This window comes from Strigops habroptila, chromosome 1, assembly GCF_004027225.2.
Source record: "Strigops habroptila isolate Jane chromosome 1, bStrHab1.2.pri, whole genome shotgun sequence".
Lineage (NCBI taxonomy): Eukaryota > Metazoa > Chordata > Aves > Psittaciformes > Psittacidae > Strigops > Strigops habroptila.
This window is the reverse complement of record NC_044277.2, coordinates 126,100,423-126,127,048: the sequence shown is the minus strand read 5'-3', so window position 1 is coordinate 126,127,048 and position 26,626 is coordinate 126,100,423. Positions and strand designations below refer to the sequence as shown.

General features: G+C 40.1%; 1 protein-coding gene across 2 annotated transcripts; it reads right to left on the bottom strand.

Annotated features, from left to right (window-relative positions):
- Positions 1-1,183: 1,183 nt before the first annotated feature.
- TMEM106B (transmembrane protein 106B) lies at positions 1,184-16,143 on the bottom strand. 2 transcript variants are annotated; one of them, XM_030489132.1, is made up of 8 exons: positions 16,025-16,143; positions 12,785-13,006; positions 9,764-9,827; positions 8,352-8,511; positions 7,357-7,497; positions 7,211-7,260; positions 4,936-4,989; positions 1,184-4,188 (listed from the first exon to the last, which is right to left on the bottom strand). In XM_030489132.1, exons 2-8 carry the CDS (start codon positions 13,002-13,004, stop codon positions 4,050-4,052), a joined length of 828 nt encoding a protein of 275 aa, XP_030344992.1. In that variant the 5' UTR covers positions 13,005-13,006; positions 16,025-16,143; the 3' UTR covers positions 1,184-4,049. The 2 variants fall into 2 exon arrangements, with proteins under 2 accessions (XP_030344992.1, XP_030345003.1); XM_030489143.1 differs by lacking the exon at positions 16,025-16,143 and adding an exon at positions 15,258-15,399 and having other exon boundaries at positions 1,371-4,188.
- Positions 16,144-26,626: the final 10,483 nt, after the last annotated feature.

The following is a 26,626-nucleotide window of genomic DNA, read 5'->3' as shown; positions in this document are numbered from 1 at the left end:
TACCCACACGCTGAAAAGCCCAGCCATGTCTGCAATATACTGCCATGAAAACATTTATTCACTTGCAGAACTTCAAGGACAATCCAGGGCAAAGTCAAGTAAGGCATGTACTTAAGTCTGCCAACATAAGGCTGCAAAATATAAACACCACAATGTTAATATCAAGGTCATGCAGACATCAGAAGTGCATTAAAAACTTCAAAGCTACACCACACAAGAAAAAAGACACTTGTGCTTGTCTTCGCACAAGATTAAGTAATTATCCTCTAACTATCAAGATGAGGAAACAAATCATGAGTGAGCTTCTACAGGCTCTTCCCCACACCAGGAATTCAAAAGTGTCAGGTACTACATCTTTTAGTTACAGTGCCTGCCTTTACATCTCTCCAAATGGGTATTTGATGGTGAGATCTTTTGTTTGGTGCCTTTTATTCATTCAATCATTTTTAAAGCATTATATTTAAAATGTAAAATAATTTTGTTCTCCAGGCCAGAATGGCCAAATAACCAACATTTTTTACACATTTAGGTGTTCAATATTAATTTACCTTAAGTTATAATTTTGAAGTTTTACAGTTACTCTATACAGAATACGTTTTGTTTTTCCAATGGTACCATCACAGTGCAACATCTGGACCACTGTTTTAAGATACAACTAACAGAGCTTCCATTTTAAAGTGCAAGGTTTTAGTAGGGGAATTGCTACAAAGGATTCAAATGAAAAGAATTATACTAGAAATAAATCCCTTGAAACACAGCACTACAATGGCAGTATTTGATTAGCATTCTAAGATTAGAGGGAAGTTACAACTGAAATACAAATGACTTCAGAAGTCCTCCAGAAACTATCTTACACACAGGAAAACAAAAAGAAAATGATGATTCTTCAAGCTGACCTTCTGGAGAGAATCTGTACTTACTGATTTAGAGGGAGCTGAAAGGCTTGCCTTTTTAATTTTAAAATCAAGATAAAAAATAGATGTGAAATAATTATAGGTCTGTCACTTGGATCTATTCTCATAGCTGATTTACAAAGTTATACAAGTTAATACTGACTTCCCTTACTTCCTTAGCATGTTTCCAAGCTCAGCTACAGAAATCAAGCCTAAGTTAATTATTCAAAAAGATGCTTACCTGATGAGATGTTATATTAAAATTAGTAGTTTGATTCAAATACTTGCCCTGTTTGGTTAGTAACATGCTGACAGTTTTTCAAGGACATACTAGCACATGTGGAACCTTCAGCCTTTGATTCTCCTGTAACTGACTTAATTTGAGGGTTCATCAACAGGATCTTTATCTACCCTTTATTTTTGAAGATAAGAAGTCTCAGTCATTCAGTATGTCTAGCACAACCTGATGGTGTTGAAGTTTACATCCATTAGATATCCCAGATGACAGATATTAAGAGCTGTATCTTCCCCTTCTGCCATATATACGGGAAGAGTAATTCTACTCATAATTCTTTATTTTAAATTAGCCAATACCAACGATTTAATGCAACATAAGATATACAGATTTAAGTATTTTGTTCAGCATTCTGCCAAACTTTCAAAGATCGGTTTGAATCTCAACACTGCATAAACAGTATAACCTCCCCCCACTATGCTTGTTCAAGCAGCATTCATTACTGTCACCAAATAATTTTAGTATTGTGCCATTCCAGTTACCTTAGATTATGTCTTGTCCTTTGAAGAAATTTGTTTCAAATTAAGATATCTGCCTAAACCTGTTTTCTTATTTTCCTATAAAAAAAAATAATAAAAAAACCCCACACAAAAACAACCCACAAAAAAACCAAACCCCCAAAACAACCCCAACCAACCACCCCTAAACAAAACCAAAACTCTAAGTGTAAATACTTAGGCCAAGAGACAAAAAACAACCCTAAAACCTGTATCACTTACTGGCTGTCTTCAGATCTCACATAATCTAAACCAGAATTCTTTCCCTTATCTTCAATATAAGCATCTTTTTACAGCAGACAACACAGAAGAGTTTACCTCTCTGCTTCTAGCCAGCTACCCACTATCCTGGTTTTTAGTCATCACCTGTATCTTTTCAGACTAGCAGACAAGCTTCTGCATGCATTTTTATCAGCCACAGGACTGAACCTCATCTATACTCTAGGAAGACTAGAGTCAGTAGTGAACTAGTTTCCCTTATGACTATAAGATGTAATAAAGAATGTTTCCTTTTAAGTATGCAGAATCAAGAATAATTTTCAGAATATAATTACAGTAAGTCATCAGAATTGACTATTCCAGTTCCAGTTCTCTGGCATCTTCATCTCATCAACAATTATATGAAACTGACAGGTTGGGTTCCGAAATCTTTAATAGACATTCAGAATAAATGCTCAAATCAATGCAGACAGAGGAGGGTTTTTTTGTATGGTTACCTAATTTCTTTTAAGTCAGTCTTACATCACCAAAATTCTTACATCAAAATTCTTTTCCCCATTCACCAAATTAGGTCCACTTAAGAAAGGCCAACGAAGAAAAGAAGAGCAATATAGACATGTGCCTTCACTGAAGTACTGAAGCATAACAGATTGTTAGTTGCAAGAAGTTACTCAGCAGCCTTTTTCCATAGTGTTTACTGCTAATTCATTTTATATAGCTTATTTCCAGGAGATGGGCAGCATAAAACCCACAACATTTATTTAAAAAAAATTATTCATTACAATGCAACAGTCTTAATAGTACCTTCTTAGAGCTGCATCTGATCTGATTTAGAAAGAAAACAATTCTGATTTAGCTAATCAAAAGGTTTTGTACCTGACCCTTAGAACACTCAGCCTTAGGTAGTCAAGCAACTTTGGACCCCAAATTTACAATCACCACATTTGATAACAACCCCGGCATTTCTCACTGTGCAAACTATCCTACAGAAATTATTTCATAGCTTTGCTTTAAGTCAGTCTCATGATTACATCAGCATTTGCATTTACAGAAAGAATTGCTTTACTCTCCTTTACAGAACTTCAACGTGAATTTTGAGTGCTCTGGAGATTCAGTAACTACTGCATTGCCTGCTGAGCCTGTGCACTAAATATGCACACCCCAACATATTAACACTTACAAATAGCTTAGATACATGGTATATTAAAACAATAAAACTGATGAAAATTTACAAGCTGCCCAAACCTGTGCTCAAACAGTTTGACCTCTAGTTCCAACTGTACAATCTTGATTTTAAATCAAGAGTTGTTACTCAGAAATTTACTAAAAATCAAAGTAGAAAGACACTAAGTCTTCACTCATTCATTTTCTACAGTCTGGAATTTTTCCTTTGTCAGTAATGACTGGGGGGTTGGATTTTGTTTTGTTTTTAAACCCAACTTTAAATCTAACAACGTACATTCTCCTTATAACATCCCAGAGGTAGCAGGAGGGAATATAAATGAAATGATGCCAGATTCTAGAAGTTGCACATTCAAGTATAGTGTCATCCAAGAGAGCTTTCCTGGCTTTCACAGACTGCATGTCACCTCTAATCATGTATAGTAAAGAAAAAGTAGAACCCCAAAATAAAGAACTATCACCACTGGGTTACTAACAGAAGTCTCACAACCAGATACCTCAAAGTAATCTCGTTACTTAAGTAGTAATACTGCCAGTTTCAATAGTCAAACATCAAGAACTTAAGTATGAACTTAAAATTTATGAGTATCAATTTTCCTAAAATGCTCATTAGTGTCACATTTCACCTAAACACAGACATACACACAGTTACTCTAAGTTGATGTATCACACTGTAAGGAAAGGTCCCAATTCAATTCAAGAATCTGATATTCCCCCTTCTCCCTCCCACCACATGACAGAAGTGCTTACAGTAATAGAAAGCAAACAGAGGGGGAAAACACAACATTTAACAAGTGCATCTATGTACATTTTGCACCTTTTCCCTCCTGGCATCTAAAGTGAACAGGTTATCATGTTCGCTATGCTTCACATGCATATATTCTCCCCTTCAGGTAGTACCAGTCCTACTCAAAGGATCTCTGCCCAGATCAGCAGTCATTCCACACTAACCAACAGGTGCTTTTACTGTGGAGGCTGAAGTACATTTAAATATTCTGACTGGCCCAGCTGGTAGGTTGTGTTTCTTCCACAGTCCACATACTGGTACCTCTCCTGGGATGTCTGCTCAGAGTGGCCAAAGTAAGAGGTTGTCACTGTCACTCTTAAAAAGAAAAAGACAAAACAGATGAGAGAGTTGTTTTGTAAAAGGCTTGAGTTTCCTATTCTAAACGTTTTTACATTACTAAGGTTTTTAAGGAAAAAGTTTTGGAACAAAGTAAGTTTTAAATAAACTTAAAACCAATACTAGTTTACCAGTTTATCACAATAGATTTCCTCCATGAAAGACATTTGGTTCCCTGAGCAGAGGCTAACACCTCCTCCCTTCCAAAGGAAGATGGTAAAGCTCAGGTTTACTCATTAATACCTTCCTTTCTGAGGAGAAAGCAAGTTATTAGAGAAGCCACAGCCATGGCTGGTCTATACTACCCACCCCCCCAAAAAAAGATCCCACCATGGTGCTATTTATGCAATCAGTCACTAAAAGCAGATTCTGGCAGAGTACAAAAGCCTGTAACTGCTTCAAGACCATGAAGATCTCAGCAACTTTTGAATAGTGCCTGATACACAAACTAATTTCAAAGTACCTGAGACCTTAGTACTGCCATGGCTATGGCCAAGCTGCAGAGCAGATATAGTAATAACAACTCTGCGTATTCAAGTGTCTTTATACTCCCAGAACCTGTCCAAAGACACAGTTAAGTTTCAAGAACTATGAACCTACTAGAGTAGAAAGCAAGATGATTTCATTTTCTATGATGCACGGATGCTAGGATTATGTATTTGAGTAATATTTCAATTAGAATGACATGGTTTTAAAAATTGTTTCCAACAAAGTTCCCATACTTACTGCATCATCACTACTATGTTATGCACTTTGATATATGCTAAAGTACAGAAGTCACTACAAAAAAAGAAAAACAATTGTTAGATTTGCATTGAGCTTTTACAGGCAATTATCTGAAAAGCAAGAACTGTGTCTTCAACTGGAAATTCTGCTATCTATGTATATAGAGACTACAGAATTGCTGGCAATGGCAACAAAAGCACTTGTTGAAAAACACTGCCACTGACTGTATGTTCACCTAGGTCTACTTTTATATGTATAGTGTTACTTTCACATGAACTATATTCACATATGCTTGCTTACGTGCAATGCTTGCCAACGCAAGTGTCCTGTGAAACACAGTTCCCTCCATCTTTCAGAAGCTAACTGAAGTTAACCTGAACACGCTTTAATCCAAAATATAGACAATTTGTGATATAATACAAAGCCAGCTCATATCCAACAGCACATACCAGCTAACAAGCAGAGAGGTACAACATCAACATACTATTTTTTTCCCCAAGCAGCTTTATTTCCTGATATTCTGAACTTAAAACAAAACAAAAACCCACAACCAAAAACCACTAACGAAATAGAAAAACCCCAAACCCAAAAAAGAAATACAGCACAGCACAAAATAGAAAATGGTAGCTAGGAAACTACACTGAAGTTGAACTCCACATTGAGCCAGCTCTCTAAAATAAATGTGTGGAAATGCCTTATATGGTGCTGATTTCATCACACAGGTCTGCTGAATGCAGATGATTGCATGCAGTCACTTCAGGTCTCCAAGATTTCCCATATTCAACCTAAGCTGATTTTACAGGACATGTACTCTCCAGGATCCAAACAACTCGCTTGTTACGCTTAACATAAGGCCTAAATTTACTAGCTGGGGAAACACTGAAATGTGATGGACTGTACAACCCCTGATGCTATAACCCGCAATACTAATACTGTCTGTATTAGAAAGATGATCCCACAGCTGTCACTGGAAAGGTTAATATTTGTGTGTGGAGAAAAAACCCAAACAGTGACAAATACAAAACCCCACCAAGTCCAGCTGAAGCTGCATCGGCTGGATGTTCAACTAAGGAATCACACTTGCTGTCTCTAGGGCAGACTACTGGCACTGACACATAACAGTTTCTCTGCTTCTACTCCAAGACTTCACCATCTACCTCTGAGCTGAACCAGCAAGCACATCATTGTTCCACACTACTATCAAGGCTGAAGCTATAACAGAAGAGCCTGAAATCCATCCAATTCAGGCCATAGGTAGAGCAGCTCTTGCCTGTCCACACCTCTCTACACATCCAAACTCACTCAGGTCTTCCTAAGGTTAGTCACCTTGCAGGTAAAAGTTGCAGCTATTGTTGGGAACAGACTCTCAAAGGCCACAGTACTGACCATGACAAGTTTCAACGCATTACTGCACCAAAAACATGACTAGGTAGGTATTAGCATGAGTTCTATGAAGGCCACATTTATCTATTCCCCGTGCATCCAAAGGGTGAGCAAATTCAAAAGATTCAGTGTTTACATAAAGCTAACTTGCATGTTTTTACGAGTGACGGAAGTGCAACAATTCCTGCTTATTTAAAGTTAGTGCCCAGTTTGTTACTTCATACCTATTTCAATTTATACTACTTCAAAAGCTGTAAGGTGTTATCCCACCCCAAAGGGGCTGGGATCCGCTAGAACTGCACACAGACCTGAAGTTTCAATAGTTAACTCTCCGTTCAGTCTGCATATCAGTGCGAGAGAACTAACACTTAGTTTTGTTAGCAAGATACACTGAGCTAATAGTCTGTCGGTCAAATGAACTTCAGAACACTGAATAAAACCGCTTAAAAAAAAAAACCAAACAGGCTATAAGCACTCTTACCACTGCATACACATGGTTTGACAAAAACAAATACAAAGTTGCCTCTAATTTGCATAGAATACAAATTCCCTCTACCACCAGAGAAATTAATGGGAAAGTTACTAGAGAACTTGTTAGAGGAACACACCTCCATTTTTGCCCCGCCAAAACAGCATGTCCTAGTTATTGTCAATGCCTGAAACATTGGGATAAGAGATACCATTCAAAGTGCTGAGAGCCAGGTACTGTAAGGCACTACATGCAACTATTGAAATAACCATGTTTAAACTACTTTTCAGTACTATTAAACTCACACAAAGAAAATGCCGCATCTCTGCAAACACATTTCTGCTGACTTTGAAAAAAGTTGGTTTTAGCACCACTGTAATTTTTAATCAGACCCATGTGATATTTAGAGGCAAGTACACTTACAACATGTAGCTCATTTCATCTTGTATGACTGTGGGCACCATATAGTCTATCTAAAAATACAAAAAAAAAAAAAAGCAATAAACACACGAGTATATTTATATATGAAGATTAATACGTATTCAACTTTGAAAGCCTATCCTATTTACCTGTTTCATATCCAGAGGACCAATGTTGGTGATGTTGTTTAGCCGTGCTTTGCCAATAACTGTTTTTGAAAACTGAACTTGGGCTGTGATATTTGCCACTTCAACAGAATAATAGTTGTTATTCGTTATATTTAGTGTGTTCTGAAAAATAAACAAATCAAACACAAAACACTAACAGCTATCCTGTGTATCTCGATAAGCACACATTTTGAAGTTCATGCTTGAGACCTGAAATTGTGCAAGTATATTTCTACCTTCTAGGATTTGGGGGCTGGAGGTGGGGGGAACAGGATGACACACAGGACATAATCACTTAACCTCTTTCTGGTGGGTGGTTTTTTTTTGTGAATATCTCGAGCTGCACAAACTTCTGCACAACTTCTCTGGTGACTACCCTCCACTGCAAAGAATGCATTTCTTCCTATCCTCAACTATTGCTTCCAGGAAATTTAGCTATCACAGGACCCTCTTCTCCCATGGTTGCCTTGCTTTATTTAAAATGAGGAACTCTTCCAAATGTCTTTAGGCAATTCTGTATTGACTACATTACCAAGAAGTCAAGAAACATATAGAAAAAATAACCTTAAAGTTTTAGGGTGAATTAAAAAAAAAAAAAAAAAAAAAAAAAAAAATCATTTTCCCTCAAAACCAGTTTTGACAGATGCATAATATCAGGACATCATTTAAAAACATTCCCACATACACATGTTACATTTCACTCATATTCTGAAAATAATTCAGAGAACTTCAAACTCTATGAAAATAGAAGACCCAGTGGTAGCTTGCAACTCAGTTCTATTAGCTGTAGCTACAGGAACCAGTCACAGCAGGTTCAGTTACATTTTTCCAACTGGTCATTATATCTGCTTGTATTTCTTAAGGTACTAACTAGGCTTACCAGCTAGACCACAATTTCTATGCATATTAAACTGTAGCAGTAGTATCTCTTGTTGCACTTACCCCTTACAAACATCCAAACAGATAGCTAGACTTACCGTGATATTGAGATATATTATACGACTACCCTGTTCGTAACTGACATAAACTGACTTCACGCCAATGTATTCAACGTCAATTGAGCGAGGAAACAAGAAGAATACAGCCAGCCCAGAAAGTAGTAAGCATACAATTACAGAAGCAGTCACGTAGAGCTTTCTGGAGGCAAAAAAAAAAAGCACATTTCAGAGTCAAAAGCATGTTAAACAATAATGTCATGTTATTTTCTTTTAAGTGATAAGGAGCATGACTAGTTAATACAACTAGTTCAGTCTATCTCTAACTTCCACTAGCGCTCAAGGAGGGGAAAAAACCCCATTATGCTGCACTTCATATCTGTGTCTTGGAGATGTTCCTTTTGAATGTACATCAGAAGTCAAGTTTCAAAACATGTGGTTACCCCAACACTTGTAACTTGAAGGAAAATAGAAGAGGTAACTATTTATGTACTTTGAAACAGAAGCACTTCCTCTTAAAATTTGTTTATAGCAGAACTCTTGCCACTCTGCAGGACTCTTGTACAACACAACCAGAAAAAAGAATAAAGCTCTTATACACCTTACATGTGATTCTTTGACATAGAAGACTTTCAGACTGTCAGACTCCTGCTAAGGAACAGGAAATTCGTAATTAACCTAGTATTAAAAGGTGTGTTTGTGTAATAAAAAAATACGTAAGCGAAAGGCTCTACTGCAGCTCCAATTTTCACAAAATTAGAGCACTACAAGTAACAGGTCTCAAATTTGTACTAGTACTGCATCAGATATATTATCCAGGACAGTATTACAAGTTACTGGCACTCATTTCTGTTTACTACAGAAACATCCAAATATTGAAGGTAAAAAACAAACAAATAGAAAGTGTCAGAACAAGAAGCCCTGAGCACTCTAATTAAACTTTTAAGTGGATCCTAGTAAAAAATATTAAATATGCTGTATTGGAATGATGAATTTGTTGATTTTGCTAGCTGCTCAGGGCTTTACAAATTAATTTCCAGGTGACTTCTTTTGTAGTTATCAAGGAAGTTATCAATTTACTCAAGACTTTTAACATTGAAGATGTATCTGCTCAGATAATTAAGATGCTACAAAGACTGATGAATACTTGCATTAACTACTGTAGACATTCAGATAAGTATCTACATGAAGAGATCATACAGTATATTTAGCTTTGTAAGACATACTCATGGGAGTATGCACACCAGTAGCATGCATAGCTGTTAATAAATAACTCTCCAGGAGTTAGAAATTACGGCTGATATTACTCATGAGCAGGGTTCTTTCAGCACTGTATGCAAGTAAACATTCCAATGATTTTTCCTTGATTCTTCGTATCACTCTCTTTTTTTAAATTGCTGAATTTTAACTAGAAGAATTAACTGTAGATTCATGTATCACAACTATTAACTTACGTTCTCCTTGGTCTCAGTCTCTGATCACTGTATGGAATTAATGCTACCAGCTGATTTTCCTGTCCTGGAAACAAACACACTCTTTCAGAATTTAAATAAGCAAAGAATAAATGTTGTTGCAGCTATTTCAAACAAAGAGTACCCATTATGACCTAATGGCACCAAAGAATAAACACTAAAGATAAGCATTTACATTCCAAACAATGACCCAAGTAGAATACTACTGTATTATGTCACTTTCCAAAATAGAGCATGGCTTACACAAAGTGGAGAAAAAACACCAAGCCCACAAAGACCAAACCAGCAACTAATTCTGCCCCTGTGCTGCATACATGCACAGGAGGCAGCATGCCTCTGGCACCATTTCCTCAAGAGAGATGGAGGTATGTAATAGCTTCCAGCTCTCTATGCCATACCATATAAAGTTATAGGACAAAACACTCAGAAGCTCAAGCAGTAGGAACAGATCCAGAAGGCATTGTGCATGTACTTTTCTGAAAAGCAGAGGTCAAGTTTGTTTAAAAGAAAGAAGTATCAATTTGGGTGGCTTCGGTAACACAAGCAATACACAGACTGCCTTCTAGAAATCACTGGTATACACAACCATTTTTCATGAGACTGAGGTGCAGCACCCTGGAAGTCAAAAAAGGATCTAAAACTATCTACTGGAACTTCTCCAAGCAACTAGTTACTTCACCAGACAGCATTTTTAAGAGGGGGCTATCCCAACAGTAGAAATTAAGAACAGAAGCACAGATGAGTTGTTGAAAATACATGGACTACATCTGCCTGTATAACTTTTTCTATTTGTTATACAAGAAAATTGAATTGAGATTCATCCACATAAGAAGAAAGGCCTCAACTCAAAGGTGTTGGGTTTGAACCTGTTCAACATCCTTGTCAGCATCGTGGACAGTGGGACTGAGTGCACCCTCAGCACGTTTCCCAATGACGCTGAGCTGTGTGGTGCGGTTGATAACGCTGAAGGGGAAGGGATGCCATCCAGAGGGACCTGAACACGCTTGAGGTGGGCCAATGCCAACCTCATGAAGTTCAACAATGTGAAGTGCAAGGTCCTCTCCAACCCAAACCATTCTGTAATTCTAAAACCAAGTCAGATTTGCATTTTTTAAGGCAAATGCAGAATTTCATCAGCATTATCACTTAGCTAAATCAACCACTTACAAGTGGTTCCATACTGAATCACCAAGCTGAGCAAAGCATGCTAAGCTGGCAGTAGTATGCAATATCAACCTTCTAAAAAACCTCTACCAGTTTAAAACAGATTTTCATTTCAGCTTCAACAAAGCATCTTCAAGCTTCAACCAAAACAGCACACTCCTACTTTCATAGTTTGTCATACTGAAAAGCTAAAGCTGTCCAAGTAACATGTTTTCATGTGTTTACTACACAGGGTAGCCTCATAGCACATGTTATAGTCTTCCTTACTAGTCATGCAGCAAACTTCATTATCCCCTCTCAAAAAAACTGCAAATTTTTTTTCCTAAAATATGAGGAATAATTAAAAAGACAGCCCTGTCTACTCTAATAACTCATTTAGAGTTCTATCTTTAACCACGTTTTCATTAGAATGTACAGACAACATGCATTTTTAATATAGTAAACATTTTTTAGTAACTATTATCTCACATTTCTTTAAGTATTACATTCAAGAATCCTATAGTCAAAGATATAAGCTTCTGAACACAGGAATCCTGCTATTACTGCATTTTAGTTAGCACTATTTTGAGTATGACTTGCTGTTGATATTATCAAGTATTTCAAGTTCGCAAGCTAACAGAACTTCCTTCTCTATAGTCTTTCAGTTGCAGTAATTTTCAGTTGCGCAGTTTTTCCACACTTCAAATTGGCCAAATTCAGAGGTACTCAAAAGATGCATCATAGTATGAAGCTTAACAGCTAAACTACAAGTCTCTTATGATATTTGCAACTGTTCAAATATCCTGTGCTCCCTGCCACTTATTCGCAAGTCAGACAGAAGCATTTGTGAACTATGCCAGAACCTGATCTGACTGAAGCACATGTACAAGGATAATACGGCACAGTCAATTTTCCCGAGCTGCTGGTCAAAAATCAGTTCTGAGAGCTTTTACGTCGAATAATCTGTTTTGGGTAAGAGTTCTGGCAAAAGCAAAGCAGCTTCAAACATGAAACCTTCTCATCAGTTCTTCCTTGCCATCAAAGTGAAGATCTTACAGCTGAAGCAGAAGGCTGTGCCTTGGCACACTGCATTTGCCACTCCCTCCTTTTGCCCAGTTCAGCTATCCTCCTTTCAGTGGTCTCTTCCTAAATAGCTATTCTGGTGGATTACTGTATACAACAGAAGCGCAAATAAAGCAGAATATTTTATTAACAGGGAAAGCAAAGGATGAAGGTAGCTAGCAAACAAAACACATGAAGACTAATGCTGTGCAGCCTACTACCTCCCAGGGACACCAGAGATTCTATGTATTTTCAACTCCCAGCTGGGGTCCTCTGCCTAGCAGGGACAGATGGGACAAAGGGAGGGTAAAGGAAATCAAGGGGCACTGGCAGCAGTGAGGGCAAGAAAATTCACTATAAATGATGAGGGAAATGGTGTTGTAGCACAGGCCTACTTTTAACTCTCCGCTTTTGCAGCTATTTTTGCAGAATTATAAATTGATTCAAACAGCTTAAAATAGGCAGTTAAAAAAAGATGCAATAAAATGTCAAGGTTTGGAATCAAGGTTTGGAAATTCAACTTGCAAGAGCTAGGGTCACGTGCAAATTAAAAGCTGAGAAGCAACGAACACTGGCATCGTACAGACAAAAGAAAACCCAACAGGTAACAGCCAAAGCTGATTCAATTTGTTTTGTTCATCCAGTGGAATCATAAGAAAATGCTTAGAGCTACAAAGTCGAAAAGACGAAAAATGTCATCTTAACTAGGAAAGCAATTTGTTATGGATTATTACAGTTACAACAGCACATGGTTATGAAGTAATGTAGAGGTTACAAAAAGAAATAAAGAAAACTCACCTCGTGGAATTCTTCCTGTTCCCTGGCAAGTTGGGCAGGTAACACTGTCTCTTCCTGTAAATTCCACATAGGGAAACTGCGACACATCTCCACATCTGCTGTCTTCGTTGTGTGATTCTGAGTGAACTAAACCATTCCTCATATTATCAGACACTGTGGTTCCATTGTAGCCATCTTCCTTGCATGTGTGCATAGGCAGGTGAGAAAGTGATTTTCCCATGTCTACAATAAAAGCCAGAAGAAAGTTTTCATGAAGAACAGATTTGGCTTACACTTATGCCTCTGCATCAGGTAACTGTTAGTCTACGGGCATTACTCTGACAAGACTTCTGTTGCCCTCTTTCAAATTCCTTAAGACCTGCAAAGCGCTAAGGCCCTGTCAAAGTGGACTCAACCCCAAGCTGCAAGAACCTGAACTGGGAGCTTTGTTCAGATACTCCAATATGCACAGGTTGGAGGGGGGTCAACAAGAGGCTTTTAAGTTAGAACAGTACAATGGCTGGCAAAGGTTGCAACAGTCTAGCGGTGCTTTTCAAAGGATTGTTATTGTACAGACTTTCACAATACACATCAACTTTAGTCTAAAAAAAATTTCAAGACAGGGCTCTAGAAAGCAAGTTGGCAATTCTCAGTGGATTCTACACACACTACAGACCCAATTCAAATGAGCTTTTCAGGCTGGACTTGTCTTGATAACACAGGATCAGCTATTAGCTTCCAAGCTAGAAATACAGGTCTTCAGGTGTTTGAACTGATGACTCCCTTTAACCTAAAAGAGGACTGATTCACAGGAAAGTCAAGGGAAAAATGGGAATTACTTTATAATAGCTGCTGGTGATGAGTTGCAGTTCTAAAAACTTCTTAAAAAAAAAAAAAAGTATTAATCACAAAAGCACTTTTGCTACCTATGCAAATTTTCAAGTTTTCTCCTTACTGTAGTTTTTCAGCCATGATCCTGAAGCTACCTTAAGACACAGAACACTTGAAACTTAAGGCTGTAATCAAGTAATGCAAGTAGAAACCTTTCTAAGTTTTTCTAAATTGCAACAGGTGGAAAACAAATTCAAAGTTGCAAAAAAAAAAAAAAAAAAAAAATCTATACAGCAGTGGCAATCAGTTCTCCTGTTTATCCCCAGAACCCATTTTAACTTAACACCCAGACACCAGCCACTCAATTCACCAGCATCTTGGGGAACAGGATGATTTAAAAAGAGTATGCAAAACTTCCTTTTTTTTCATTGTAACTGGCATTTTTAAAGCAGCTGCTAGTAATTGTCATGCTGGTTCACCAAGAAAGGAAGCCCTAAGAGGAAGATCAAAAGAGCAAAACAAGTCAGAATATTTTAAACCTACCACTCCAGACAGAACAGAAAGATCTCAAGTACAGTGATGGTAACACAAGCACAACATTAATTCATTATATTGCCACAAAGGTTAGGTGAGTCTAAGACAGGAAAAGTAAGTAAAAAAATGCCAACAAGTCCCAGTTACTGTTCCAGCAAACATGCAGCATTATTTTAACATAAGTTATTAAACCCCTACAAGAAAAAAAAATTATTTGTCCTTATGCCTCTACAGCACTTTTTAAACATTTTAAGTTCAGGAGCCACTCAATAATGGAAATGGTTGAACTGAAAACTAAAGTTACTGAGCTATTGAAAAATGTTTTCTGAAAAAGCCGTTGATAATTATTTCACATGGGGTTTTGCTTACTGTTCTCCTTGTAGGTGACCTACAGCCTTTAAGCTACAAAACTTCGATCTTGCAGCTCAGACAATAGCTGTCACCATTATATCTCTGAAAGCTTAGGAGTCAATCCCCGGTCCTGTTGAGCTACAACTGTATTCACCTTACCTGCTCTAGTGATATATAGCTCAGGCTATGTCTATGTTAACAACTAAATACAGAACAAGCAGCAACTCCGGAGAAATATAAGTTCTTTACTGTGAGGGTGGTGAGGCACTGAAAGAGGTTGCCCAAAGAAGTGGTAAACACTCCATCCCTGGCAGCGTTCGAGGCCAGGCTGGACAGAGCCTTGGGTAACATAGTCTAGTGTGAGGTGTCCCTGCCCATGGCAGGGGGGTTGGAACTAGATGATCTTAAGGTCCTTTCCAACCCAAACCATTCTGTGAATATTGAGGCCCCAACATCCACACTATAATGTGGATTTCATACTAGCTCTTGTCTATACTGACAACACCCACTTACAACTGAAGTGCACCTTCTAGTTTCAGCGTCTTCCAAAAGGCAGAGTGCATGCTCTCCCAGATCACACTGGGATGTGAACCAAAGTGCAGCTAGCAAGGATGACTAGGAAGTCATTTCAAGAGTACAGCCTTTATTTGAACTAAAATACTAATGCAGATATAGCCTCCAATGCCAACCATACCTGAGCTTCAATAATTAGAAGTGTTGTCCTACTGCCAGAAACTTAGGAGAAACGCCTCAATTCACAAATAGAACAATTAGCCACCTTCAAGTGAAATGTGTTCCTCCAACACGCTTCCTCTCCCGCTCAAGCACTAAACCTTATTACAGTTCATCAAATCTTAAGAACACTTCGGTCTTTTACCAGCACTTACGTACTGAACAGTAGCTCTAATATATCTGCTTTGTATGTGACAGCCTCTCTCCTGTCACCAGAGTCACAAACTACAACCATCTTCTCCCTTCCCAGCTGTGTCTTAACCACGAACCTCACAAGCTCCTCCACTACCGAGGACGCAGCAGGGTAAGGCAATGACTTAGCAGCCACAAACTTGCTCGGTGCGGGTAGGCACGTCCAGCGCTGCCGTTTAGAGACCGGCCCCCGGGGCACGGCCTGCTCGGTAAGGCTGGCGCTGCCAATACAGGAGCCAGCAACGCCCGGGAGATGTACGGGTTCTCTCGCCCGCCCAGCCAAAGCGGCGGCCGCTCTCGCAAACACGGCGAAGTTTCCACCGGCGGGCGCGGACCAAGGCCCGCCAAGCTCGGCGCTGCTATCGGTGCCCTGGACGGGCCCTGCTCCGGTGGGCGGATGGGCGGGGGTCTCGGGGCGGAGAGACGCGGGCAGCCGCCCCGGGGTAAGCGACGCCCCGCCGCGGGCCCGCCCAGGCCCCACTGAAGCCCACGAACCGCCGCGACAGCGGCCCCCACCCGGCGCCTGGCTCCGCTAGGGCCTTACAGCCACAGGCCGCGCTCGGCTCGGCATCGGCCCAGCTCTCAGCTCAGGCCGCAGACCCCCGCCGCCGCCTTCCCCACCTGCGGCGCAGGCTCCGCTGGCCGGGCCGAACACGGAGCAGCGACAAAACCAGGCGCTCCCGGTAGGACGCAGCAGCCCCGGTGTTAAAGACCCGGATGCGCGGCGTGCGCAGGCGCAGAGCGGGGGGCGGTGCCGCGCCGGTCCCGTCCCGCCCTGTCCCGCTGCTGCCGGCCGCGGGCGGGGTGGGGTTCCGTTCTGCGCGGGGGCCGGGCCGTGTGGGGGTTCCCGCTGTTCCTCTGCCCGGCTTGGCTGCACCGCGTCCGCTCTCCGAGCGCGGGAGTCGCACGGAACCAGCCTCCGAGCATGAGGCGGAGCGCAGGCTGAGCGGTTCGGGGTGCTCCCCGGCCCCAGCAGGTAGAGAAGAGGAAATCAGGCGGCGGCGCAGCTCCTGCCTGCAGCTAAGGGGCGGGGGGCAGAACTCGCTAAGTTCCTCTTGTCTGTAGCCGTTCTCTGCCCTGCTCTGGCCACCGGTGTGAGCTCTCCCTCCCCCTGCACATCAGCTCTGCGTTGCGCTCGTCACAGGGGAAGAAGCGGGGATTTTTCTTTCCGCAACTGAGTTTGCTTCGCAGTGTCTTCTCAGCCACCACGGTTATTTTCTGTTCCCTATTTGATAGCTCTGGTGGAAGTAACTCGCCACACTGCTGCAGGGGAAACTACATGCTCGAGGAAAGCTATGGCAAGTCAGCAAAGAAGGTGTAGGAAGTGAGGCACAGTACCACTAAAATTCAGTTTTATATCACGAGTTTTATAACTCACGAGTTTCATAACTCATGTCCCCCTAGAGGAGGCCTACAAGAAATCTGGAGAGGGGCTTTTTACAAGGGCACAAAGTGACAGGACAAGGGGCAATGGCTTTAAGCTGACAAAGGATAGGTTCAGATTAGACATTAGGAAGAAGCTCTTTACTGTGAGGGTGCCGAGGCACTGGCACAGGTTGCCCAGAGAAGCTGTGGCTGCCCCATCCCTGGCAGTGTTCAAGGCCAGGTTAGACAGGGCTTTGAGCAACCTGGTCTAGTGGAAGGTGTCCCTGCCCATGGCACGTTGGGTGGAACTGGGTGAGCTTTAACATCCCTTCCAACCCAAACCATTCTGTGATTCTACCCCACGTTATACAAGGCTGCTTGTACAGCTGATGGTTATTCAGGGCACAGGTGAGATGTCATCCAAGCAATTTGCCAGGGCAAAATGAAGTACACTGGAAGTGAATAACTTGCAATTGTTGCTTTTCATGTGCCTGCCTCTGGTCTATGAAAACCGCTGCTCAGAGTCCATGGCAACACAGGAGACTGCTCCTCTGTGGGAATGTGGGGGCACCAAAGGGTGGAGAGCTGCACAGAGGGGACACAGCTCAGACAAAGGAGGCTGGGCACCAGGGAGAACTGCCCGGTGTGGGAGCATCATCCCAGCAGCAGGAATGAATCAGGAATGAAACCCTGTGATTCACACAACATATCAAAGGGCAAGCACAGGGGCAGGGCTTGAGGGAAAGGAGGAGGAAGCGAGGTCCTTGTGACAGCTTGGAGTGATCACGAGGCCAGGGCAGGATGCCAGGCTGCTCATGAGGCTGGCAGGAGACAGGCTGCCTCCAACAGCCACTCAGAACGGGTGCAGGGGTGAGATCACCTGCAGTACAGCCCTGCCAGCAGCAGGCCCAGCACCTGGCTGCAGGTCCAGCAAGTGATCAGCACAGAAAATAACCTTCCCCCACGAAAAAGTGTGCTCAGAGGAAAAAGGCCTGCACATATCTTTACCGGGGCTAATGCCAGCCCATTTATTCCCTTTATTTTTGGAACTTTTTGGTGTTTTCTGGGAGTTTAAGAAGTTTTGGCTAGCAATAGTCCCTAGCCTTCATTATATAATTCAAGTAAAGGGAAGTCCTGCATGTTGCTTAGTGGCTGCTTTACTCCTCTAGCCAGGCATGGTCAAGCTCCTGGCAGTATTGGCAAAGGCTGGCATGTCCCTTCTCCCTCTGGTAGACCTTCATCTGAATCTTTGGCCCATCGCTGTTCAAGATTCCTGAGGTGCCCATACAAAGCACTCTGTGCAGCAAGGTTGACCACGGTACTTTATGGGCTCCTAACTATAAAATGGTGTGTGTAAGATACCTTGCATAGATCCCTGGCATGCTCAGGACCTATATGGAGTTTGTATCTTGCTTTAGAGTACTAGAAAATGTCACACAATGTGAATTTTGTGGGCTCAGGCCTGGCTATTAGTTTCACTAGCTGTTGTTTTTGCTTCTGGCTCAGCTTTATATTGATCAAAGGAGCACAAAGCACAGTGTAAAGAATTGTCATAGCTTTCATATATCCAAACAGAAAGGGGGAACACCAAGTGTTTGCCTTTTATATTGTTTTAAATAATGGCAGCCAGGCACATTGACCTGAATCATCGCACAACCGGTGGCATGCCCAAAAAGGTTCTAGCAAAAAGAGTTTTGGAACAGCTTTGGGAGTTCACACTGAGTTCTGGCAACTCAAAGTTACTCAGTCTGAAAAATTCTCTCAATGCAAATCTGTTCAATAGAAATATTCCTACCATAGCGATTTTTATTATATCAGAATTTTGCACCTTAAACTGCAGCAGTTTTTATCCAATACTTCTAGCCCTCAAACTAATCTATAAGGCCCTGTGCAGGTAAGGATGTTACAAGGTTACCAGAGAGAGTGTTTCCCTTGCCATGATAGAAGCAACGATTGAAATCACCCTGAGCTTCAGAGATAGTTCTCTGTTACTGTAATCAAAAGAGGTGTTTCCTATTAAAGACTTCCCACTACTTGCCATAGCTTTTCCTCTGTAGCTTTGACACAAACAGAGTGGTTTGGGTTTTTTTCTCTTTCTAGCTCTCATAAGGGAGGAGAACGTATCTCTGGATATCTGTTTGCTTTGTGTTATTTCATTTAAAAAGTACATGTTAAAGGTATCATCTCAGAAAGAGAAATTGAAACACTGGAAGGATCCATCTCACCCGTTAGTGGCCTCAAGCTCACCCGTAAATCCTCAAGCTTACCTTAAATATAATTAATTTGCTATAGGCTAAAGTAATGCAATGTAAACTAAGAATAAAAAATAGTATAAAGTGTCATACCAACTGTGCAGGCTTGAAAAACATGAAAAATACGTGATAACAAGGGGTACACATTAGAAGCACATTAGAAGTGCTTAAATATGTGATGAGGTGCTTAAAAGTGTTACTGAAATGGGCCACTTGGATTAATCAAGACATGGTTCCTGTGATTATGGAAAGGGTATTTTGCACTAAGGAAGTACGGGCTGCACAACATCCAATATTGCTGGTTCATGAACTGAATAGATTATGTCTGGATGAGGATTGTGTGCTTGAACACAGACACAGAAATAAATCAGTTCAGAAATGCATGGCAGAGGGATGGTGTGCAATACTAGTGCTAGTAGGAGTCTATGAAATAGAAACGCTCAGATGGCAGAGAGAGAAGCTGAGATCATCACCTTTGGACTGAGTTATGGGACAGCTGCAAGTAATACGAGCTCTTATTTCTCATAGATCACTAAACGGGTGCAGTTTGTACTTCCAGTAGTACAACAGTAAAGAAATCCAAGTGATGAATCTGGTTTGAAGTTGAGTTTTATGGCTGGGTGAGTGATGTGAGAGTGAGGTCCTTGACAGGGCTGGAGTCAGCAATCCCTGTAGCAGCCAATTGTGCCAGTGTGCAGCCTCACAGGTCCTGTGAGCACCCACAAGAGACATAGGCCTTAGAAGTATCAGTGAAGCATTATATTTACTTCTAATTTCCACTCCACGATGAGTAATAATCCACTAACATTGGTTATCTGAAGAAACTTCAGACTGCCCACATTTATTTCATCCTTCAGAAAGAAAAGCCACTAGTTCTGTGAACGCTGAAGGTAATGAAGCCTGGTTTCCTATGGATTTGCCTCTCAGTTGGCTGACTATTTACCTGAATTATAATAACATTTTTTGTTACAACTGCATATACCGAGCATCTCCTCCTGTGGAGCATTTTGGCAGCAACATGCAGGCTGCCACTTTCAGAAATGGAAATTTGTAGAAATTTGCTGACTGGCTAGAAAGTTTTGTTTTGGCTAGAAATGTTTGATCCCTAGTGTCTCCTTTGCCTGCTTATCTATTTTTATGAAATTTGTATAAATATTATTCTCTCAAACTCTGCTGAAGCTGGTTCACACCTTCAAAGTTATTGGAACTTGGGACACAGACAGAGAGATAGGGTGATTGCATAAACCTTGTTTTCATACTGCCTACCAGGCTAAAAAATGGGTGGCATGCTGCCTGAATGCTGAGCTAGGTAGAGAACTTGTTTTTATCATCAGGTCTATCTCTGAGTCCAGAAAAACAACCACCCACCACCACCAACAAACCCCCGCCAAGAAACAAATAAAAAGAATGTGAAAATTATAATCCTCTTCTAATCCAGGCTATAAAGTAGCACTATGGGGAATTGTGTCCACTTACCTATTGCTGGCGGGAGAAATGATACGTAAGATATCCTGTAATTGCTTTAGGTTCATCATTACATTGCTGGGGAGTTTGTATATAAGGAAAAGCAGGCTTTGCAGAACTATTAGAGTTGTCTGTATGGATTAGGTTCCTCCTCCAACTTAATTAGCCCAGGGAATAGTTGTGCTGCCATGTTGTGAAGACACCCAAAAGAAAATGTTGATTCCCTAAAACATGGTTTTCTTCTTGAGAAACTTCAGAAAAGAGATACAAGTTAACCTGATAAAAATAAAAAAATCCTAATTCTTAGCAATTTTGTCCTTGATCCAATAAAATGACAACAGTCCTGGGTTTTTCTAGTCACAAGATGCACTAGACTGAGCTATACAGTGGTTACAGAGATGTCTTGTGCCAGGTCTCATAATTGAAGGGTAGCTAAAGTCACAATCAGGCAAAACCACCCAAACAAAACAAACAAACAAACAAACAAAGACCTATAGAAAAATAGGAATTCTGCGAGGCATTTCCAATTTAGATGTACATAATCTGAGGCAACCTTACTCCAGGCACAGGACAGAAAGACCCAGCCTAATATTTGGCCAGGAACATACCAGTTACTTTTAGTGTTTTAGCCTATGTCCTAGTGGTGCTTTGAGGAGTGGCTGCACTAAATGTAAAGAATTAAAAATGTACATTAAAAAAAAAAAAAAAAACCAAACAACAAAACCACTGTATTAATTTGGTCTGTTTGGATTTTTAAGAAAGTTCAGTTTTGAAACATCCTTTTTCCCCCTGTGAAGTATTCTTCATATTTCAGAATTGCAGATCTTAATGGTACTCTATAGTAAATATTTTGAGACACATTTAATACTTCAGTATAGTTTGTCACAGATATTTTTATTGCTATGTATTTTCTGATGGTAGGGCCTGTTTATTTTGCATGAATAAAACATAAACAGTCTTTTATAACTGAAGTGTTTCTCATATATTGCACAGCTACTGATAACTGTCATTCTTGCAACACTCCACAGTTTTCTGCAGTGTATACTTCATAGTTTCTCTTTGTTCATTACATGTGTGCAAACCTTAAATTCCGCATTAGTTGTCGAATGAATGAGATGATGATATTCTGTGAGAACATAATTTCTGCCCATTTCTCAATGATTCTGGTGCTGTATAAGAACTGTGGCTCACTGCAGTACATGCTTCCAATACTTTCTAGGAAAAATAGCCCCTATTTCTCCTGTTCTCGTATTCTCACCTTTCTTTTGGGAAAAAAAAGCAAAAACTCACACCCCCAACTCCCTGCAACAACCACGATATAGCTGAATATTGATGAGGAAAAACCAAAACTGACAACAATCCACAAAGAATAATACATCTTCTGGTTGACTGGGTGAATGACCTAATGATTATGTTTTAATGCTTTTGAATAGCTCTTTTCAGAACAAGGTTTTTACAAATCCCGTGCAGAACCATTTGTCTTTACCTTAGAGGGGCAGCAGCGGGTGGCAGCTGTGGCTGCCTTCAGCCATGCATGCGGACATAGAATAATACCTATTGTATAGCCTCACTGATCTTAGATTCATCTCATTTACATATGATTTGTGCTGCAGTTTCTGATGGAGGAAAATACAAGCAAGGAGATTCTAGGTTTGTTATTTCTGATATGTGGCTTGACTAGCTTTAATCAAATGGGCTATATGCGGAGTTAAACCTACTATTGAGAGGCTTTTTAACTTGTATAGCTCCCCAAGGGGAGACTTGAACAACCAATGGAGCATTTGGCCTTTAAGCATTCAAATTCATTTAACTTTAAAAAAGAATACATTTCTACATACATTTGGGAGAAGTAATGTGTGTGTAAGTTACATAAACCTGTGAGAAGATCTAGCTTCCTGCATTTGGAAAGTTGTGTGAGTGATGATGACTCACTATCTCATTGGCTTTTCTAACACAACACAACTAGTATGTCCCAATGCAATAAATGGGTTTTTCTATTGCTTTATTATTATGTAACTTGATCAGCACCAAGAAAATCCAGTTGTACTTTAAAAAAGTTTTTTTTCTAAAACATATTGGGGAAAATCTGGCACTAAGTCCTCCATCTTTCCTCTAGGACTCTCTCACTTGGTATAAGGCTCAGGAGTCAATCTGTGCAACCTTTTGCACAGTTTATTCCATCATTTATATATAGAAATTGATTTATGGCGTCAGTCTAACATAAAGTACTTATGCATAAAGTACTTTTTTGAGCTGCTATTAAAATATGAGAAATGGTACCCATAACAGATAAGTAAGAGCTAACAGAAGATGCAGCATCAGGAGCAACAATGTGAGCAGATAACATTGAGGAAATTATTTCATATACAGCCCGAAGCCAGCTTGTTCCTGTCTTTTTAGCTTAAATGTTTTTTTCATTGTATTTATCACCATAGTAAATATCATATTCACCAGTAGCATATGTCAAGACATCTTTGATAACCTATGTACTGTAGCAAAATGAAAGACAGTTTGGCCAACATTTAAAATAACTTTGTGTTAGCCTGTTATGTAACCTACTTGCAAATATATACATAGTTTGGGAATACTATTCAAAACAGTAGCAGTATAATGATCTCATCTTTTCTAGCCTTGTCTAGCCACACTAAGCCTCTTCTGAAAGTTTGCCAGGTGATGTGGCAGAACATGTAATTTTTTATTTCTTGGAAAATGGATAGAGGCAACCAGCTCACAGATTACGTTTTGAGAGCTTTAGCTTTCAAGCAATTACAGTTTTTACTTATTACTGACTAGACCAAAGTCAGAAGCATTGTAAGGGATGTCGACACTGGTAAGTGGCCTAGAAATGGAACACCCTGAATTCCCCCACCTTTCAACAGGGTCTTCCACATAATGGTGATGGTTATTTTTCATTCTTGGCTGCTCAGCTAACTCTTTAGATTTAATATTTTATTTAATAAACAAAAGCTTGCTTCCCCCCCCACCATGTCCCTCTCTTATAGGTTTATATTAGAAAACCCTTTTTATTATAAAAACCAGCATCATAGTTTGTGAAGGCAAACGAAAATAAATAAATCTGATTTAAGTAACTATCCAGACAAAGGTTATACTTGCAAATGCATTTTCTCTCTTCAGAAAAATATTTTAATAATCATTTTTAGTTGGGATATTTGCTGTGCAAATGTGCTTCCAGAGACAGTGTTTATCTTTCTTTTTTAATATATTCCACAGAATTCTAGTGGATACATATAGAAGAGTTAGAATTAGAAATTAATATTTTAACTTATCATCATCAGAAAAATAATTTATCATTGAAAATATTATCATATAATTATATGGCAATTATCTTAATGAGTATAATCTGTTATGTCTGATTTTTTGTCTGCTTTAGCACTTCTTTGAAATAGAATCCTATTAAAATGTTTTTCATTATCGTCATTATTGTCATGACAACTGCATCAAAATATTTTACTGGAAATTTAATGAATCTACTACTGTCTGGTCTCTTACTGCAAAAGTAGTTTGGCCTGGATGGACCTTTTACAAAAAGTGTGTTCCTACAGAATAGTGTTCTTACACTATGACAGTAAATGGATTACTTTATAGAATTCCCATTTTATCTTGCATCTGCAGATTTTACCTTCACAGAGTTTTGGTTGATCTTACCTATTGCCTCAGTAAGGCATCTGGTAACAGGATTATATATCTGCAGTTAAAGGATCCGTGTCTCAGGTAAAGCAATGACCATTAGTAATAAAGAAATCTAACTATGCACTTTGCTTTCTAGCTGTTTAGTGTGTTATATGCATTCCTGTAATCTTTTAACACTTGGTTTCGCATGTGTATGCGTATCTTAAATAATGCCACTGAAACTGAAAAACAACCTAAAATAATTTGAAGCCAGTTGTGAATGAAAAAAACATCTGTATAACATTTGTATAGTATCTGAAGAAGTGTTTAGCGGAGGTAAAAATGCCCTTTGACTAGTTGTGAGATTATAAGTAATTTAAGTGATAGCTAACTTGTTTCAAGTTAAACACAGAGTTGTAATACAGGTAGCCTGAACATTCAAAGCAAAATGTGCAACCACATTTATGCTCATGTATAAGGCAAACAGTAGAGCGGATGACATCAATTGCCCTAAGTTAGCCCTTGAGAAAATAATATTTAGAGATGAACATGTTTAAAACCATATAAAATTGCTGCTTAGGTTGCTTGAATAGTGGGAAAAAAGAAATGCTCAAAGAACAGATTTTTTTAATTGAGTAGTTTACAACATGTTTTTAAAGCGTGAACATTTCACTGACGAAATACACTCATTGAAATCTGTGTTTCTGAGTGTTTATGTGCAAAGTAAAGTGTTTGGACATTTCTGTGAGCGGGTGTGAAGAGCAAGAATATTTTCTCTCTCAATTGGAATTAAACATATGGAAAAGACTGGGTTACATTTTCCCAGACTGCTGTTTTGATTTCATTTCATTTAATTTCATGTTCTGTGAGAAGAATGCTGTTCTCCAGGGAGAACACGCCACCAGCGTAAGGGTAGGTGGAATGTAAGGATATCTGGTTTGCTAGGATATTTGGCTAACAGGTAGTCACCTTAAAAGACAAGGACAAGAGGCAAGAGAAGTAAATTAAACACTCTGATACTGCAAACACTAAGGAACAGGAGATAACAAGGCTGACAAATACAGGGATCCTTAGGCACTGATTGATGGGCCACTGAAGGAACCTCTGAATCATGACCTTGAAGAGTTTCAACCAGAACTTTGTTGTTGATAAGAGAGAAGCAAGTTTATAATAGATCTCATGGGAAGATGCAAACTTCTAATGGGATATTTGTGGGGACTTGAGAAGTTCTGTAAAACTTATTAAGGTGTTTTGTGGGGATTACGGGAATGAACAAAATTTATTATGGCACATTTAGGAAAAGGGCCAAATGCAGGGAAAGGAAGAGATGGGGGTGAATCAAAGAAGAATGAGTGGAAACACGGAGAGGAGAAAAGAGGGGTTGGTTATGTCTAAAACAAGCTGCTGACCGGTATGTTTCTCTGGCTAAGCCTTGGGCTTGATTGCCTCACTGTAGCCCATCTTGCTATTAAACTCTATTCTTCCCAACTGTTTTCCCATGTGGGTGTGCCTGATCAACAGTTTGCTTCATGACAGACTAGCTAGTGTCTGGGAAGAGAGGCCAGGGTGCCAGTACCTGTATGCAGAGGCCATGGGTCGAAGGGACACATAGGTTTAGGGAATGGTGACTGGAGAGATGGGTCAGCTGCCGGAGGGGCCCATTTGTGTATGTGTGTGACAGCAGCTCAGCTGAAGTGGCTGGTGAGTTGGGCAAGAGGACTGTGAGCCTGATACTGAAGGGGCTGGGAGTCTGATAGCTACTGGAGGAACATAGACCTGGACCAGTTGCCAGAGAGCCGCATGTGCATGCACGCTAGCAAGCTTTGAGCCTAATTGGCTGGAAACTACAAACACAACCAGGCCACTAGGATTGTTCATGTTATGTGAATGCTTTTGGTGTAAACCTGTGGGTGTGCAGGTGCTGCTGAAGGCCCTCTCCCTGGATTGCTCTGTGCTGCCAGATGTGTGCTTGTGCATCTTTGAGCTTCCTGTCTAGCCAGACTTTTTCCTGGGAATGGCCCCAGGAAAAAGCTCTGGGGTCTTACAGCCCACCAGATTTATCTTACCTTAACAGCCAGTACCATGGCCTTACATCTGCCTTTGAGCCTGCAGTGTATCTACACAATGCCCATGTACAAGCATAAGAGCTGGGTGTCAGCAACTGCAGGAAGCAATCATCTGTATGAAGGAGTCTGAATGTCAGTAATGTATAGCGTTGCTTTCTTGTACATTCTCAGAGGTGATACGATTTTGCAAACATACCTGTGCCCCAGGATTTGAAAATTTCCTAGAGAATAACTGAAGCTAATGTGCAAGTGCAGCAGAGAATTCAGAAATGTCGATCTGAAAGGTAGGCATGTTTGTAGGAGCCCTCTTCATATATTATAGCAGCATATTGATTTAATAACATATTTCAAGTCCACCTCGTGGATCTCTGGGAATGACATAGCTTTTGCCATCAATATGATCAGGCTGAAAAGTTGCTTTTCTGTCTTCATTTTTATTCCCAAAT